The 18,512-nt window shown below is 39.1% G+C and overlaps 2 protein-coding genes and 3 non-coding genes across 5 annotated transcripts; 4 read left to right on the top strand and 1 right to left on the bottom strand.

Moving 5' to 3' along the window:
• The first annotated feature begins 2,299 nt into the window (after positions 1-2,299).
• LOC121947607 (U5 spliceosomal RNA) lies at positions 2,300-2,414 on the top strand. Its single transcript, XR_006106097.2, has one exon. It is a non-coding gene; the product is annotated as a U5 spliceosomal RNA (small nuclear RNA).
• An 816-nt stretch (positions 2,415-3,230) lies between these two features.
• Positions 3,231-3,345, top strand: LOC121947605 (U5 spliceosomal RNA). Its single transcript, XR_006106095.2, has one exon. It is a non-coding gene; the product is annotated as a U5 spliceosomal RNA (small nuclear RNA).
• A 1,582-nt stretch (positions 3,346-4,927) lies between these two features.
• LOC121947604 (U5 spliceosomal RNA) lies at positions 4,928-5,042 on the top strand. Its single transcript, XR_006106094.2, has one exon. It is a non-coding gene; the product is annotated as a U5 spliceosomal RNA (small nuclear RNA).
• A 1,833-nt stretch (positions 5,043-6,875) lies between these two features.
• LOC148188754 (zinc finger BED domain-containing protein 4-like) lies at positions 6,876-8,885 on the top strand. The gene has a single exon (XM_088081493.1). The coding sequence runs from the start codon at positions 6,876-6,878 to the stop codon at positions 8,883-8,885; it is 2,010 nt and encodes a 669-aa protein (XP_087937619.1).
• An 871-nt stretch (positions 8,886-9,756) lies between these two features.
• Positions 9,757-16,717, bottom strand: stac3 (SH3 and cysteine rich domain 3). The gene is made up of 13 exons (XM_042491009.2): positions 16,374-16,717; positions 15,385-15,425; positions 14,784-14,862; positions 13,543-13,696; positions 13,310-13,407; positions 13,115-13,175; positions 12,862-12,959; positions 12,269-12,338; positions 11,959-12,008; positions 11,728-11,810; positions 11,500-11,551; positions 11,215-11,352; positions 9,757-11,018 (listed from the first exon to the last, which is right to left on the bottom strand). Exons 2-13 carry the CDS (start codon positions 15,390-15,392, stop codon positions 10,911-10,913), a joined length of 999 nt encoding a protein of 332 aa, XP_042346943.1. The 5' UTR covers positions 15,393-15,425; positions 16,374-16,717; the 3' UTR covers positions 9,757-10,910.
• Between the last annotated feature and the right edge of the window lie 1,795 nt (positions 16,718-18,512).

Below are 18,512 nucleotides of genomic sequence, written 5' to 3'. Positions count from 1 at the left end.
TACTCCACCTTAACATTTTTAAGCAAGCTACGTGCACAGCAGCATGGTTGTGAGAGTGTTCAAATTTTTCCACTGAAGACATTTCTGATAAAATGCATTATTAAATAGACTTTTAACTGCAAAGAACAATCATAAACGGAAATGATGGCAGCTCACAGGCAGCCATCTCTGATTGGGTTTAATGGAGTCAGGGTTGTGGGGTTGCATCTTGTGAAATGGGTTGAAATTCTGATTTTCATGTAGGCCTATAAGGTGGGGAGTATTTTTGTGGCAGCAGAAGGCAGAATCTTTGAGGATGCTGGACAGCTCTTCATAACGCAGTGATGCCATATTATTTTTTCATAAAGGAAACAGATCTGCTCTCAAAAATATCTCCCACTCCCTGTTGGTGTTTTCAAAGTTATTGATTTTTTTTTGTTTTTAGTTCTTGGGTGTTGTGTGCAACATTTTGGTCACCTCCCTGCTGATAAAAAAAAAAAAACCCAGATAAAAAACAGCTTATGCAGGTGGCTGGTTTTAGCTGGTTTTAGCTGGTTGAAGATGGTCTTAGATGGTCCTGACTGGGTCAGGACCATCTAAGACCATCTTCTTGCTGGTCTTTGATGGTTTGACATGCTGGTTTGACCAGCCTATCAAGCAGTGCACATTTATCTTTATGCATATCCCATTACAGATTTGACTGATTTATGGCCTTTGCTTTCCCTACTTCCCCCTCAAAAAATGATTATAATTATTATTGCTTAGTAGTAGTAGTAGTAGTATTTCTCCAAACTCAAGGAGACTGATTTGTTTTCCTCTGTTAAATTCTCACTGTGCATTTATGTCAAATGTAACAGTGGAATGATTTCAGTCATTATTTATTTATTACATATTTTTACTTCAACAACTGCCTTTTGAAAATAGAGTTGTTGCTTTTTTTGTTCATTCTCACTGACTGGATTGCAAAAAAGTAGCCTAACTCGTGTGTAAGGATGGACGTCAAGGACGAACCAATTGGTGTGCTCGCGATCAATGGCGCTGCTCGTGATTGGCCGGACGAGTGTGTGGGCGGTAATAAGCGCCCGCGGAGATCGCTACTGCGCAGACTCCGGCTTTACGTGACATCAACAGTGCAGGATGACAGCAAACATATCTGGCGTCATTGGCTTCACATTCGTACAGTTGGGGTAAGTACAGACACGTTGACTATGATTTAAGCATACATAAAATCGATAGCAGAGGGCCTTCGGTAGTATCTGTTTCGCAAACTAGCAGCATTTATGCTAAACAGGTTAACGACTAGGACGGGAGTTGTCTCTCGGCCTGCATGGGTGCAGCGCCACCCCATGGAAATCGTAATTCAGGGTTACATCAGTGTATTTTGTGGTAGGTAACTTCCTCCGACTGTGAAAGGCTATGAAAAGCAGTGCGCTACATTTATAAATTATCCTATGTACATGCTGTAGTTGGCTTGAGTGACAACCATATAACGTAAAGTCTCTGTGGTGCGTGTGAAGTTGGTGTCACCCCTGTAAAAGCCATAGTGTTCAGTTGGCAATAATATTAAGAACACAATAAAGCCTTTACGTGGCAACACCTGTGTTTGCAAAATCAAGTTATATCTGAAAGACAAGTGATTAGCATAGACTTTTTGTATTTATGTTTTTTTGTTTTTGTATTTTGTATTTATGCCAATGCTGTGGGCCCATGTTTACGTGGGTTGGCCTCGTTTGGCAAAATAAATACTAACACAATTTAAGTTGCGACTACATCACATAAGTAAACTTGATAGGAGCTGTCTAGAATGGAATCAAAAGCTTCGTTTCTTAACTTTTTCGGTTTTAATTATACAAACAGTTATTTTGTTCAAAGTGAATATAAATAAGGAACTATATTGTTGTAAAAATGTTGTTTTTTTTAAACAGACGTTGTCATACAGCATGTGCGTAACTAGAAGAATACCTGACAGTTATATATCGGATATTCTCTCAACACAGATCGCCTGAAACCGTAGATTACTCTCTTGACACGAATTCAATCTTTGTTTTGTGTGCGCATGCGTACTAGTGCATGGTTGAAGGCACGAGAAAAGTTAAACTACTGCGCTACTACTTTTTGTTTACAGCATTTCAAACCCTCGCTTTATTCAGGAGTCCTCTAATATTTTTACAAAAGTATAAGGAATATTTTTTTTTATCACAGAAGTGGTCATCATCGTATATCGTAAATATTTCGACAATGCCTCAAGTGTAACGTGAACCCTAACTGAGAGTCGTATGGCGGCGAATCACTTCGGCCACTTCCAAAGCGACAGGACAGTACACTCTTGTTTCTCTTCAGATCGTACAAATCTTTCGCCTTTTACTAAAGATTTCCGTGGAGAGGAACAATAAGAGTTTTAAATAATTTTTTGATGCTCTGCGCAATGTGGGGCTTCTCTATACTTGTCAAGAGAAATTAAATATTAGATGCGTTATAAATGTATATGATGGAGACGTCGCAGTTCTAAAGTGCTCATTGTGCATCCATCTTTTTTGCATAAGTGTAAGGAAATGTTCTTATCTTAGAAGTGCTTTTAACCATTTTAGAGCATGGATGCATTATAAGAAGCATTAAGTATCCAGACTTCCTTATAATACATCCGACTCGAGGTCTGCGGTCGTCATACTCCCATAATGCATAGCGCGTGTGTGGCAGTCACATAACAGCTATTTATCGCCACAGTTTTCGTGGTGCAGTTATTGGGGTCTTTATCATTTATATATCCGGATTTCAAATAATCATGGGTTTTTGAAAAAAAAAGTGTCTTTATTTGGGTGAATTCTGTGCTTAGTACTATTAATATTCTAGACTGGAAACATTAGTAGTGTAAATTGTCAGTGTACTGCTGCTTGTGCGGATATTTCATAATTTATTAATGGGAGATACGACACAAAGACTACTCAAAATATAGTGCATTGACTTTATAATTGCTACTAAAAGTAATTTAAAAATACTTTTAACTCAGACCAATCCATGCTTAAAGGTTTATGTTTTCTTTCTTTTCACATGCATGTTGTCTGATTGCAGTCTGTAGTCTGAGCTGGTAGGGGGAAAAGTTTCATTGTTTAGTGGAAAGAGTGTGAAGTTATATTTGTGAATTGAATACACTGTTCCCAAACATTTCGATAATGCTTCAATTTAACTTGAACCGTAACTGAGAATCGTGTGGCGGCGAATCACCTCGGCCACTTCCGCTGTTCAGAGTCAGTACACTCTTGTTTCTCTTCAGATCGTATAAATCTTTCGCCTTTTACTAAAGATTTCCGTGGAGAGGATCAATAAGAGTTTTAACTAATTTTTTGATGCCCTGCTTATTGCGGGGCTGCCTTATCTTTGTGAAAAATAATGTTAAAATCTGTTACTGACGTTATGTAAAAGGCCATTGTCATGGGCGCGAACAGTTAATAATACGGAGATGCAGCGGTCGTGCACATCTGTATTTCTTAAGTAGTGCCTTGATAAATTTGTGTTATTCCAGAAGAAAAAGCGTCTTGTTCTACAGAGAATAAATGTCTCCTCTCTGCTCCAGGGTGTAAGCTTAACTGGTGTTTTGTTGAATCCGAATAGCCACGGTGTTGGCAGTGACATATGTTTAGTCAAAAGTTTTAGGCTCGTGACCGTTTCTATAATTGGTTCGTGTTGTTAAGGCTGTGGACACTCTGTCATTGCTCAGGGGTCCATGTTTATGTGATTAGGATTAATGGCCATGACAGCCATGACACAAATAACTGATGTCTTGTCCATATCATCTTAGTAAATTCATCCTTAAAAACTTGAGTTTGAATTGGTTTGAATTCTTTCAAAACACGGGGAGAAGGCAATGGGCAACTTCACAAGACATGGCCCAAGCATAAAAATAGTTGAAACAAGTAGCAACAAAACTCACCTGCAAGTAAGACAAAAAAAAACACAAAAAAAACAAAACAAAACGCAAAACTCTAAAACAAACGATAAATGTAATCTTAAAAAAGTGCTGAAACATAATAATAAATATAAAATTGTTATAATAAAAATTATTTTCAGGAATCTGTTCCTCTATTCTTTGGGATAGTATTCTAATAATCACCCCATTTTTTTTTTTTTTTTTAAACTAGTTCTTAAATAACTTTATTGCTTTACAACTTTTACTTATTTCTAGCAGTTTAATGGACAGTTATTTCCCAGTTGGTCATTTCTTTTTTTATTCGTGTTTTTGAAAGAAATGAAACCAAATTGGTTGCAAAGGGTCAAATAGCTTGTGAGAGGCATCAAAACGCACTATAAGACGATTGATATCCAGCTTTCAAGGGGTTTAGAAACTGTGTTCAGATGATGCAGCTGTCTTTATGGCTGTGTTTCTTTGGTTACAAATGCTACTTTTTTTCTCAAGCGCAAATAGAGTTTGCTAAGGTGTTGTGGTAAAGATATTCATTTGTTAGAACCTGTCATAGTGTATGCACCGAACTGTAGCCGAACAGTCGATAACTCTCTTGACAGACATTTAACCGTTGTGTACTCTCTGTTTTATTTTTTAGAGGACGCTTGTAAGCGAAACAGTAACACTATTCAAAAATATTTCGCTAACAATTTACACATTTTAACACATGTCACATCATATTTTGGCGTAAAGAAAATTAAACGTTTTTATCCGTTTTATTTCAGAAGTTACACATAAAAAACAAGCGCTACCAGGGCTGCCATATTCCCATAATGCACCGCGCGCGTGCGATAGCTATAGACTAAACTATCATATTTGTTTCACATCAGCATTTACGATTTTTGGAGACCATCATCGTATATGGATTATATTTGTGAATTGAATACACTGTTCCCAAACATTTCGATTATATTTCAATTTAACGTGAACCCTAACTGAGAATCGTATGGCGCCGAACCACTTCGGCCACTTCCAAAATTTAGAGTCAGTACACTCTTGTTTCTCTTCAGATCGTATAAATCTTTCGCCTTTTACTAAAGATTTCCGTGGAGAGGAACAATAAGAGTTTCAACTAATTTTTTGATGCCCTGCTCATCGCGGGGCTTTCCTGTGATTGTGAAAATTAATACTGAAAGTCGGAGTTGTGATCAAGTTGGTAACGTAGCGATCGTGTACATTTGTGGTTTGTAAGTGACGCCTTGATAATAAAATGCGGAGCTAATTATTTCGGACTAATGAAAATGTGTCAGTTTCGTTTGTGAGTGAAACTGTGCCGCAGTCTGAAGACAGGGACTGAATCAGTTATTTTATGTCCCTGTAGCCACGAGAGGGCGCCCACTTCAAAAAACCCAAACTACTGCCATTAGCCTCTGTACACCGTGCCTCATAGAAACGTATATAAACACAGGCTATTTGTTATGACGCTTTAGTTATGAATTCCGGACAGATTTATGTCAAAGTTAAAAATTGTGGCTTGCAAACTATCCTGTTAGATATGAGCTTTTTTCAGTATCAGTGAGACAAATGCTGCCTCTCTTCAAAAATAATCTCAAAATGTCCTGCAAGCAGATCAAGGTGCGTGACAAATAAATAATTGTCCTCTATCTCCTCGTAATAAAGCTTTCAAAACATATTTTAAAAACGCATGTGGCTGCAGAAATACACATATAGACACGCGCATCCAGTCAGAGATGTGTTTGTTGAATGTCACCACTTTAAAAACAAATCCACTTTCTTTAATTTGCATAAATTCATTTACAGAGATCCACACAGATACGTGGACAGAATAAATAAATAAATGAGAAGAAATCTAGAATGCCAGAGTTTGTGTAATATGCATCATATTATAATTGTTTGATAGCTCAATATCCTAATAGTTTTTCTTGTTTTTAACATAAGACAAGATAGTGCTATATTGTTGAAATTAATTTTGTTTTGTCTGTAAGTGTGTAATCTATTGTCATAAAATCCTAATAAATTATTCTGGAAAAAAACAAAACAAAAACAACAACAACAAAAAAAAACAACAACTGAGTAACTAACTAACTGAGTAGACAAATAAATAAACAAATGAATAAATAACAACTTTACTATAATATATGATGTGTTACTTCAAATGTTATCTCTACTTAAGTACAGCATAAACATATCTGATTTAATCAAACATTTATTTAAACATTCATCAACTTTATTTTTATTTATATTTATTCAGATACTGTTCCGCACTTTACACATGTATATATGTAGATATGTACAGTCTCTTAGTTTTTTTTAGGGTTTTTTTAAGCGTATTCCTTTATATTCTATTAATATTGTGTGCTCTTTATTCTCTGTTCTTACTGTATGGCGCTGCTACATCCCAATTTCTCAGTTTTGAGATCAATAAAGTATATCTATCTATCTATCTATCTATCTATCTATCTATCTATCTATCATCTGAGGTTTCTTTTCTATTCAAACTCAAAATGTGAAATATTAAGCAGCTACGCGCATGAGTCGCCTGTGGGGGGCAGCAACACACCAGCGGCGCAAAGACCTGCAGAAAATGAAAGAAGAAGATACAGTGGGAGGAAACGAAGAAGAAAAAGAGGCAAAACAGAGGAAAGCAAAACAAAATGTCGAGCTCCGTTAAAACACGAGACTGCTGAATATGCGGCGCTGGCGGGCTGCAGGAGGGTTTGTTCTCGGTCAGCCGTGGATTTATTCTGCGCGTCTCAGACATTCAGATTTGCACCGCAGTTGTTGGTGCTGTCGCACCAGCTGCTGAAAGAGGAGGAGGAGCGTTTATACGCTGAATGAAAACATTATTTATTGCGATTGAGACAAGTGGATTAAAGAAAAAGCAGATGTCGCCCAAACTGAGAAAAATCCACGTGTGAAATCTTAAGCACCCTGTAATCTGTTTTACAATTATAAGCCTGTCCTCAGTTTACACGTCATGGATGATTTTGATATTGTAAAGATTGAGGATTTATCAGACTGTGACGATGCTGCAGCTGCTAGTGATCAACAGGAAGTGGATGACACACCGGCAAAAAAGAAAAGGAGGAAAAGTGCAATCTGGAAATATTTCACCACTTGTGATGATGATGTGACCAAAGTGATGTGCAACATATGCCGCAGGGTCGTGAGCAGAGGCAAAGATTTAGGACATCTCACCACCAGCACCATGCACAACCACATGCATTACAAACACCGCAATGTGGCAGGCGTCCGGAGCACTCAGGGCAGCAGGAGATTTCAGCTGTCCCCCTCCCCACCTGCCCCGCTGCCCTTTGCACCAATTGTTTCTCCGGATTTCCAATCTGAAACCCTTGATCCACCAAATCAGCCCATGAGCCAGGCCGTCACTGAGAGCGTGGGTGAAATGATTTGCACGGACCTTTTGCCGTATTCATTTGTGGAGAACAAAGGGTTCTGTAAACTTATGAATGTGGTTGCCCCCCATTACACGCTCCCCGCAGGCATTCACTTCAGCAACACAGTTGTGCCACAGCTTCACCAAAAAGTCAAATCTAAAGTAAAGGAGAGCCTTGAGAACATCGAGGGCCACGTCGTGCACTGCACAGCTGATATTTGGACGCGGAAGTTCTCTGCCAGCTCCTACCTGTCTCTCACAGGACATTGGTTTACACAGATTATTTCAGGGCGCGGTGCTGTGACGCATAAACGTGTCAATGCATTGCTCAGTATGAAAGTCATCGATACAGAGCACACCCCGGCTGAAATCTTGCACCACCTCCAGGACCTGCTTAAAGAGTGGCGAGCTTTGATTTCACGCACATTCACTGTCGAGTTCTTTGTTACCAACAACACTTGCAATATGGTGAAAGCCGTGTCCGGCAGCGGCTTTGAGCACGTCAGATGCATGGCTCACTCGCTACACTTGATCATAACCGGAGCCATTGAAGAGTGCCATGGTGTGGTTACCCTCATCAACACTGCAAGACAAATTACCAACACCGTCCACATGTCAGACGAAGCCATAGCAAAGCTGCACGAGATACAGGATCAGCTTGGCCTTGCTGAGGCCGCCTTAATCCACGATGTTCCGAGCAGGTGGAACACCGTGCTGTTCATGCTGCAGCGCCTGCTGGAGCAGAAGAAGGCTCTGACGGCCATGTCCAAAGAGATGGACCTCGGCGGCTCGCTGTCAGAGCATCAGTGGTCTTTGATGGGGGCCATTGTTAAAGTGCTGGAGCCATTTGAGGAAGCAACGTGCACCGTGTGTCGAGATGACGCATCTATTTCCTCTGTGATTCCATGCATCCAGGCCCTCAGAGCTGCGCTGAGCAAACTTATAGCAAACAAGGATGTGAGCGATCTGTCAGAGACTCGCCAGCTCGTTGGCTTACTGCAGAGTCACCTGGAAGAACACTTTCAACATGTCTTTGAAACGCCCACCAACACCTATTTTAAAGCCACGCTCCTGGACCCGAGATTTAAGATCATGCCCATGGCGCTGCTCAGCAAGCTGGATTTCGGAAGGTTGAAAGCTGCGGTGGCGGTGGAGGTTGAGGAGTTGTTGGAGCAGGACAGCGCGCCTGCAGAAGGTGGAGACGGCTCTTCGTCAGGTGCAGCGCTGGAATCTGAGGACACCGGCAGCAAGTCGACAAGCCTTTTCTGGGGAGCAATGCGGAGTCTCACATCAAATAATGCGGCTTCAAAGACGGTGACATCGTCGGGTTTAGTGGAGACCTACCTAGCAGAGAGCAGCACACAGTCTCTGGCCTCTGACCCGGTGACCTCCTACTGGTCTGCGAAGATGGCACAGTGTCCTGCACTGGCTCGAGTGGCAATCAAATATTTGGCCTGCCCACCGACCAGCGTCTCCTCTGAGAGGCTCTTGAGCGCAGGAGAAGATGCTGTTGGTCCAGATTACAGACTCCTCCCCGTCTGTGTGCCGCAGCTGGTTTTCACCAAATATAATTTGGGGAAGTTTAATTAACTGTCTTTAGTTGTGTGCCCCCTTGTCGTAAATATACAGTGCTTTTTGTATTATAGGTGCGTCTCAGTTTGACATTTCATTGTTCAAATCTTGAATTAAAGGATTACTTGGGCATTTATCAATCTGGACCCTTTTGTCCCGTGATTTCATGTGCAAATGACTGATGTGCACAACAAGTTTTGAAACTGGTCCAGTGTTAGAGAGAGAGAGAGAGAGCTGCAGCCAGCAGCCGCGCAAGGCCCACAGCATAACCAGATGGGGCAATCGTGCATTCTTGATCTAATAGTTCGTTAGCCACGTTGTCTTGCTGAAGGAGGATTCTCCGAAATCTCACTGGACATGACTTGTTGCGGGAAGACAACAGTAAATAATATGTCGTGTTGGAGTAGAGAAAACGTAACGTACTGTCATCTGATCTAAGCTAAAATCCTGAAGTTACACTTTGAGGCATAAGTGTGTTTACAGCCTGATTTGAAGTCTTTTGGAAGGGCAGCTTTTTTTGTTGTATTTTATCACCACACTATTGTCACCACACTATGTGGCATCTTATATTTAAATTTGTATATTTTGGTAAATATGTTGCACTACTAAACACAAAGTGTTTATTATAGTGTGTGTTTGGTATTGTGCATTGTTCCCTTTATTTTCTTTGAATTTTCTGTCATTAAATTTGGGGAATAATGAGGGAGAAAGCAGATATCAATAAGAGTATGGAGGAAATATATCATATATTTATGTGCTTTATATATAAGGATATTTGCTGCTGGGTCACTTGATTTTTTTTCTGTCTGCAGATAATTTGTTTCTCTCTCCGTCTCTTGTTTTATGTACAATGTTGACTTTTTTGGGGGAAAAAAACATCACAGGAATGTTTAAGTGCACTTCAGGTTTAATATTTGAAAGATTTGCTTCTAGCGCACTTTATCAGCATCAGTTAGTGCAAACATTTGAGACCATTTTGAGCAGTATTACTGATTTTTCCCCCTGCAGTGTTTTCATATGGCTTTTTAACAGTGTGTCAGGTCACATGTGAAATTATGTACAAGCCCTATTTAGGAAACTGCCATTGCACTTTCGTTTACTGTCTTTGTTAATATAAAGATATGTACATGTTGAAATGCCTTTAAAGCTTCTATGTATAATGGGCCTAGCAAGCCTTGCAAATGGTAACAAACAGGTCATTGGATATTGTATTAGACAATTATGATTGTCATTAAAATACGTATATTTTTGAAACAAAGAAATGAACACTATATGATATTTGATACCTAAATGAGCAAAAGAGTTTGTAAATTAACAGTAACATTAAATGTGAATAAAATTCTTGTTGTTAATAATATAGATATTTCAATGTGGTGTTCTTTACATTTGTATTTTGATTTATTATCTTTTTTTCCATTTGCCAATTCTTATCACCATTTACGTGGCACTCTGAGCTTTCGTTATGGCCAAGCTCACTAATCTACCTTGAGATTGAGAAACACATCGGCTAAGCACATGACCCCATATGCTGTGCATATAGACATATAACTGTCTTGTAAAATTGATTTAGAAATACATTTGTTAAATCTTATTTCAATTCCTTGTCAAATGTCTACCTTCATATAAATGAATGAACTTATTTATGACCTTTCGCACGGCTCTCCAGGTTGTCTCTCTCTGCCTCATGCTATAGCTAGAGTTAGCAGGTAGTAACTTAAAGCGTCTATTCACAAAGAAAGCCAATACATCACCTGACTGTCTCTTAGCAACTTAATAGTGGATGCATTAATGAAACCGTTTTTTTAAAATATCAAATCAGTCATCTCTCCTTTCCCATGCTTCACTTAGTGTCAAAGCCACAAATACATCACAGCAAATACATTTGTGCTTTGACAAACACAAAAACAGCAATTTTGTTGTTGTTTTTTTCTTTCTGGATAACAAATACAGAACAGATCAGGACGATCTCCATGGCAATGACATCTCCAATTTGTGCTGATGTTTAAAGTGTGTTGCAGGCTCTTTGGTTGCATGTCGTGGGTTTTATGTCACAGTGATCTCCTCCAGCAGATCAGCAGGGAAGTAGCCCAGCTTGCGTCCAGTGCTGACCTTTAAGTAGCCACCTTTCTCGTCTCCTTTCTTCACTACAATCTGAAACACAGAGCGACAGCGGCACAACTGAACATCTCAGCGCCTCTATCAACTTCGTAGATTCTCACAAGGGCCTCTGCGGATTGATTGATGTACCATTTACATGTGCTGAGTACCAACACATTAAAAACATTCAGTGTGTGTGCATAATCTGATGCTCAATAGCAAACAATGTTACAAACATTACTGCAGTTACCTGATCTTTCTTCAGTGTGATTTGTCCCATCTCTCTGTTTCCGACAAAGGAGCGCGTCACCTTAAAAACTCTCTCTGATGCGCGCACTTTTATGAGGTAGTTGGTGGGGAAGTAGCCCGACTTCTCCCCCATCTTTCCCTAAAAATGGAGAGTGAACATACTTTGGGGTTCATTAACTATAGAAAACAATAACAAAAATGGACAAAAAAAACTGGTTTACCACAAACTTCTATTTAAGAGATCCAATAAAAACAATAAATAAATAAAAGATGAACGTAAACTCACCCTCCACCACTCTTCATTGGAGTCATCCAATACTGTGATCCGATCACCAGGGCTAATACACAAACACACACACATTAAATGTCTTTTATCGCTGCCTTTTTGTGTAATAACGACATTTCAATATCTAAAACGTGCAGTGTGATAAAAATTAAGATACATTTTATTTAAATGATCTTTTCCACATGTAATTATTGCACGTTGGGAATTATTTGCATCTTTCGAACATACTGGAAGTCGAGGTCGTCTTTCTCTATGGCCTTGAAGCGATAGAGAGCCAGGTAATAGTGGGTCTGGGAGAATGTACCCTTAGCCTTTTGACAAAACAGACAAAACTCTTTACTCCATTATAACAAAAACATGTAAATGCAGATTTACAGTTGATGTAACATGGAAGTTATTTCAGCAGCTGCTTGAGAGTTAGACTGAACTATTTTGTTTCGCAGTTTGCATTTTTCTTACCTTGTCGTCTGCTTTGTCTCCTCCTTTCTCCTTCTTGTCCTCAGGCTTCCCTGTATGTACATCGGACACCAGAATCATCAATAACCCAGTAACTTTAAAATGAAGAACCAATCATTCACGTTATCTTCACTATTTGGGGTATGTAGCGTGTTTGTCAAATTTGTGACTTCAAAATATTTTTTTTTCTGCACTTCTGAACTGTTTTAATTTTTCTGAATTCCATATTGGGCATAGACATATGCACACATTGTTATTTTAAGGACCAGACCTAGTTTAGTATCTGCCACATTTAAACAGAATATTTGTATACCTTCTCCTCCCTCCTCATTCTCTTTGGGCTGCTGGTTCTCCTCTTCTTCCTCCTCCATCACCATCATCATCTGGGGGGGAAACATTGCAAATCAGAACTGTGCACAAATGTCACATTTCAGATGCTTTCAAAATGTATTTTTTTCTTTAAAGCTGGAGTTTGGATTTTTTGTCTCCCCCCTCTGGCACTTAGAGTAATTACACAAACACTGTCGACATGTGCCAAAGATTTATGCCTGCAGCAGCGTCTCCCCGCCCCTGGGTGCTCTCTCCTCAAGTCTTATTTTGACTTAAACGGGTCCTCTGAGGTTTCTTTTTAATCCTGAGCATCTACTCCAGACACTTTTTTTGGATTGACTCCTATGCACCAGACACTACAACTCCAGTATACTGCAAAACGCAGGGAGCTTTCCCATGGATAGGCCTAATGTGCATCGTGTGAACTTGTTTGGCAAGGGCTTTAAGTCCCACACTTAAGCTTTAATACTGTTATGTCCAGATTCGTGATTTAGACATTTTCTCAACTGATGTTAGGCAAATTCAATGAAAGACTAGAGGACATATAGAAGATACTGTACATTATTGTACACTCACATTTTTCTTGTCATTTTCATTCTTTTTGCGCTCCTTATTTGCCATGATGACACCGACCCGCAGGGTGTCAAAGACAGGGTCGTTACGGTTGGGGTTGTCTAGATAGGAACAAAGTAGTTAGCCAGATAATTATATTATAAAAGCTATTTAGATTAAACACCATCATAAATAGGCTGCACTCTTTCACAGATAATAAACCGATAGATAAAACGGTTAAAAGAAAAGAAAACACATTGTCATTCAGTGGACTCACTTGGATCTGGTTGGTCACTGCTGTACAGCGGGGAGCTGTAGGCCCTTCTGAAGCCAGGTGGCTACAGGAAAAAATGGAGCACATCATATTTCACTATATTCAGCCACTTTTGTTACAGTGCCTGTTTTACCAGGGGTAATCTCGTGGGAATAGGCACACGTTTTGCTGTTTTCACAGAGTAAGAACAGGACTCACAATTTTGCCAAAACACCGTTGGAACTCGACATAGGACTGACATGAATGGTGGATGTTGGTCTTGCAGTTTTTACACCTCAGAGCAAACTTGTTGTTCACTGAAAAACAGTAATCTGGTCAATTAGAAAATGAGATTTGGCATTATATGTACAAAACAAAACATATATATAAGAAAGTATATAATGTTGATGTGTTTGAGTGCATGTTTACTTGACATTATTTCTAATACATACAGACTATCATGCGAGCGCAGACATCACAGAACTTGGGTTTTTTGCAGTAGTGGTCCTTGAACTTGTGGGGTTTGTCATTGACCCGGACAACAGGAGGAGGAGGTTCTGGCTCCTTTTCCTCCACCTCCACCTCCTCATCATATATGAAGTAGACCTGGAAACAGAAAGAGTCATTTAAAAAACAAAGGCAACATGTTGATGCTTTGAGTGAGCTGTTGCCTGCAGTTGGAAAATAATTTGCTGAGAAATAGACAGTGATAAAGTGTCAAATTTGTATGAAATATTTTTAGACAAGTTGTCTTTCTCTTTAGTGTTGCCCAACTTTCATTATTTGGTGTCCCTGATGTGTAAAATCCTGAAAGTTTGAGAAGTAATCTACAGAGGTATCATCTTCTGCAAAACAAACAGACCAGATGATTTAAACTGGTAGAAACACCAAACAAAGCAGTCTCACATTACAAATAATGTTTCTTCGACACTGTTCGGCATGTCGCACACAGGCCGCAAGTGAAGCACCTGCTACTGTGTGCTTACCTTTTTTTCTCTGATAACTTAAGATCCAGACATTTATAAGGTTTATCTGCAGACGTCTCTTTCTCTCTAAAACAAATAGGCGCAGATGATTTAAAGCTGTAAAAACACTGAATAGTGTTTCACAGTTTCACAATATCAGTGTTTTTCTCACACTGCTCATTGCAGAGGGGCTATTAACTACGGTGGCTGACACAAAACACGAGTGGCCCTATCTAGAGCCAGCGTTTGGTTTGTCCGTTCTGGGCTACTGTAGAAACATGGCGGTGCAACATGGTGATCTCTGGCCTTCTATGTAAAGATAAACCGCTCACTCTAAGGAAAAATGCAATACAGTATAATAAGAATGTTTTATTTTGTGTATAATCATTAAAGAAAACATTCTTATTATACTGTGTTGCATTTCTGCCAATATACCCCCTTAAATCCTACACACTGGACCTTTAACCATAACTGCAGTGAGGTATTCTAATGATTTGCACACACAGTCATTAATGTCCTGTGATGTTTGACAAGATTTGCATTCTGTTGTTCAGCCAGCAGTGTTTTGTTTTATCCCACAGGGGATAAAAGACAGAAACACTTAAGTCAAGGCGCTTATTTTTCCAGTTGCCGCTGCGCTGCGTTCCTGTCCCAGCTGGTGGCTATTTTAAACCAGCCCGGGATTGGCACTACCAAGAGCGGGGGGTTGACACGGTCCTGTCACTCACAGTATCTCCGTCCTCTCTCACTACGTTGTCAGGAGCTGGAGGGTTGTCATGGAAATCCACCGAGTTTTTGTCATCCTCCCTGACACACACAGGAAGAAGAAAAAAACACACAAAGCCATGAGTGCAATCAAGTGTTGCAGCCCTGTAACATTACTTTCTCATTAAAAGTGCGTCACTTTAAAGTGTTAAACATGTAAAACAGGATGTGAACATAAAAGTTGTCAAAGATGAGGTCTCGATGTTTTCGTGGGACAACCCCATGGAGTGACCTGATGTAACCGGCATGCTTTGTCCTGATATCAAATTGCCATTCCGCTTCAAAATAGTTGAGTGTTGATTATTTATTCCCGGAGACGTCTATGACGCATTTTCTCTAATGATCACGGAGCTGCTTTATCATCATTGTACTTGAATGAACTGTAGAAAGACATGCTTGAAAACTATGTTGGTTAAGGACGTTTTGGTGCTTCTTAGTCTGAACTGTTGAAACATTTAGCTATTAACATTTAGGCTTGTGGAGATGGTGAAGAGGTGCAGCCAGGCAGGCAAAGTATATTCGTACTGTAAAGGTAATTTAACTGATTTCAAGAAATATACTCACTGGTCCATGATGTTTGGTGGAGAATGTCAGTGCTATCCCACCTACGGAAATAAATATATATATTTATTAATGGAGCAAATAATTGTGAGGAGTAAAGCAGATGAACAATACTGGGCAAAAGGATTTTATCTCATGTATTTTTGAATCAGCACAGTTAAAAACATGCATTTAGGAGATTGTGTTTGTCCTAGTGGAAAAGATTGAGGCAGACACTTTATTATTTTAACTTCTGTATCTTTTAACTCAAATACAGTGCTTAGAAAAGTCTCTATTAAACTATTCCATCTATTACATGGCATGGTTAATAAAATCAACAAAAACCAATTGTGCTTATTTCTAAATGTTCATATAGAGACACAACTGAATGAAATATGAGTATATTTAGCATTTGTCTGCATCTGTCATGTATGAAAACACGTGGCACCCAGTCAAAATGTATTTAATACATTTTGGCTGTTTATGTCATCATCTTTTATTTTCTCTAAGAGGACAATGATATCAAACTATACACACAGCAGCCTTACATGTGGTGTTTGTCATGTGGAAACCAGCACAAACACTATTGTTAAAAACACAGCGACAAAAACCGATTTACAGGATCTATCCTTGTGTCTGTATTAATAAAAAAAAAAGTTACATGTAGCTCTGCAATCGTAGACACACACACACTGTATGAGTGCACTTGTTAGCCTGACCCCAAACTATTCTCGGGTTGTGAAATTCAATCTCATCCAGCTAAATTTGGGTGCCTCTGCCAGTCAGGAAAAAGGAGAGCAAAATTCTCGAAAGTATGACTGCGATAAAAAATCATTTTTTTAAATGGCAAAAACACTTTATGACTCAATATGGTTATTCAGTTAGTATTTAGCATATTTAGTGAATTTCATGCCGTCCCATGCTGAAATTAACTTGACAAACTGATTTACATGCTTTTTTTCATGCAAACACATTTTGCAGTGGAATAACTCAAACTTCAAACTGGAACATACCTCTTGTTAAAAATCACGCAGCTCAGAGAAGAAATGACAACATCCAGTGTGTGGGTAAATCTCTGTGAATGAGTCCTTCACCTGCTGGTGATGACTGGAGCGCTGTGCGGCCAGTGGATCTGGGAGTTACAAACCAGCCGGCCAACCTGCCTCCTCACCTCAGGCCCCCAGGATTCTGTGTCAGCACAGTCTGGGCCCTGTCTTTATGCCCTCTGTTGTCCCTTTAGGTGATTTCCAAGGTGATTTCAGGCTTGGATGTGATGCATATGTTGTCAGTATTTGTGTACATATGATTTTGTGTGTGTATTTGTATGTGTGTTTGTGTGCTTGTGAGGCTGAGCACTCATGTGTCAAGCTGACTGTTTGCGACAGCTGGGGACCTTAGAGTGAGCTCTGATGACGAAGGGAAATCAGATACTTTCTCTGCCTCTGTCTTCACACTGCTCACTGTCCTTGTCCTTTTATCCCTTGGAGTCCAAGAACAATGCACAAAGCGGTGTATCACCTTTTTTATTAAATATTTTATCATTTTATCACATTTTATAATTCAAAGCAGTTTTCACAGCACGTAATGTGGTGGGTATATGAGTAGTTGATTAAGTTATAGTGACCCTGATGGTGGTCTGCGGAGGCTTCAGGTGTTGGGTCATGCATGGGGTCTTAAGAATAACATTTTTTTGCTTTTTTTTTCATGTTTTGGAGCATGAAAGTGTGACACAAATGTTGTGTGTCTACAACTAATGGTTCACCTGAAAATTGAAGGTTTATCCTGGTGGTGGTGCTAGAGGTAACACCATAAGGTAACATACATCAGTGCCAGATTAACCGTCTAATAATCGTCTGATAATGAAAATAAATGTATTCATTCATTTTTTTCTGCTTTCAATATGAATAAGGTGTCAGAGTGCATAAAATGCATCAAAATAGGGCTTCCTTACAAAACAAATAAGGGGAAGGATTCCCCAGATCCTCTGACAGAGGTCTGGGCTAATTATTTATATATTAAATATCTTTTTTTTAAATTATTGTTATTTATTGGTCTCTGTCCTCCTGTCATTTTGCAAAACTGGCCCCTGGGCAAAGCAATTTAAGTATCCCTGATCTAGAGATTTAGGAGTAAACATAAGCTGTAGGCCTACTGCTGCTGCACCCCCACCCCCCTTCTCCCACTTTCTGTGCATTTTAGTTATTGATAAGCTTAATAAGTAAGTATTAACTGTTATAGCAATGGCTACTTTTAAACTCATAATCTTGAGGGCCCAAGAGTACAAGAGTAATAATTCAGGTGTCGCCTTACTGCCTTTATCATTTCCGTTTACTGTTTGTTGCTATATGTTTTAATGGTGGATACAGTATTACCAGTTTGTAATTAATCTAATTATCACACACTAATTGTCATGTGGTGAACTGGAGCCTTTGGGCCCCCTGAGGGTCTGGGGTCCCAGGGCAGATGCCCACTTTACAAGATTATCAAATTCAGTCTTTACCAAAAGCCGGGTATGGTCTCTGAAATATGTAAATCACACACAACACCAGACACACAAGCAAGGCAATTATACTTTTACTGCTTTGACTGAGATTTATAAAAAGCCTATAATGTAACACTGAGGTGGACAGAAAAATGAATAATTATTCAGGGTAAACAAAGAAAGAATGTGAAATGCATTAATTAATTGCACACTGAAACGGTTATGCAATTTGGTATCAGAATCAGAAATACTTCAGTCGCTCTGATGCGAAGCATAGAGAATTAGGGAAAATATAAATAAGTACCAGCACAAAGTATGTAAAAAAAAACAAAATCTAAAATAGAAATTTGGTAATAATAAGAAACAATTAGCACTAGTATGTGAATATTTAAAATTAAAAATATGTATAATGTGCTGAGTGTCTAAAGTGTGTAAAAATATATAATAGACATACAGTAATTATAAGAAACAATCAGCACTAATATGAGAATATTTAAAATTATAATATTTGTAATGTGCAGAGTGTGTGCCATGTGCCTTATGCTACAACAAAATGCATAAAACCAGTATGTAAAGACAGAAATATAAAATGTGTATGTTGCTACAATGCACAACAGATATATACATGTAAAACAAATATGTCTCACATGTAATTTCTGTATCTGGACAA

The sequence above is a fragment of the Plectropomus leopardus genome, chromosome 9, assembly GCF_026936395.1.
Source record: "Plectropomus leopardus strain MGB_pleo_1.0 chromosome 9, ASM2693639v1, whole genome shotgun sequence".
Taxonomy (NCBI): domain Eukaryota; kingdom Metazoa; phylum Chordata; class Actinopteri; order Perciformes; family Serranidae; genus Plectropomus; species Plectropomus leopardus.
This window is presented reverse-complemented; position numbering and strand designations above follow the sequence as displayed.

What these genes read in the sequence shown, in the direction of transcription:
- LOC148188754 (XM_088081493.1), top strand. Translation starts at nt 6,876, where the DNA reads ATGGATGATTTTGATATTGTAAAGATTGAGGATTTATCAGACTGTGAC.
- stac3 (XM_042491009.2), bottom strand. An exon ending in ATGAAAATGACAAGAAAAAT is followed by an intron (nt 12,339 to 12,861) that starts GTGAGTGTACAA and finishes TTTCCCCCCCAG; the next exon opens with ATGATGATGGTGATGGAGGA. An exon ending in GAGACAAAGCAGACGACAAG is followed by an intron (nt 11,811 to 11,958) that starts GTAAGAAAAATG and finishes TTTTGTCAAAAG; the next exon opens with GCTAAGGGTACATTCTCCCA.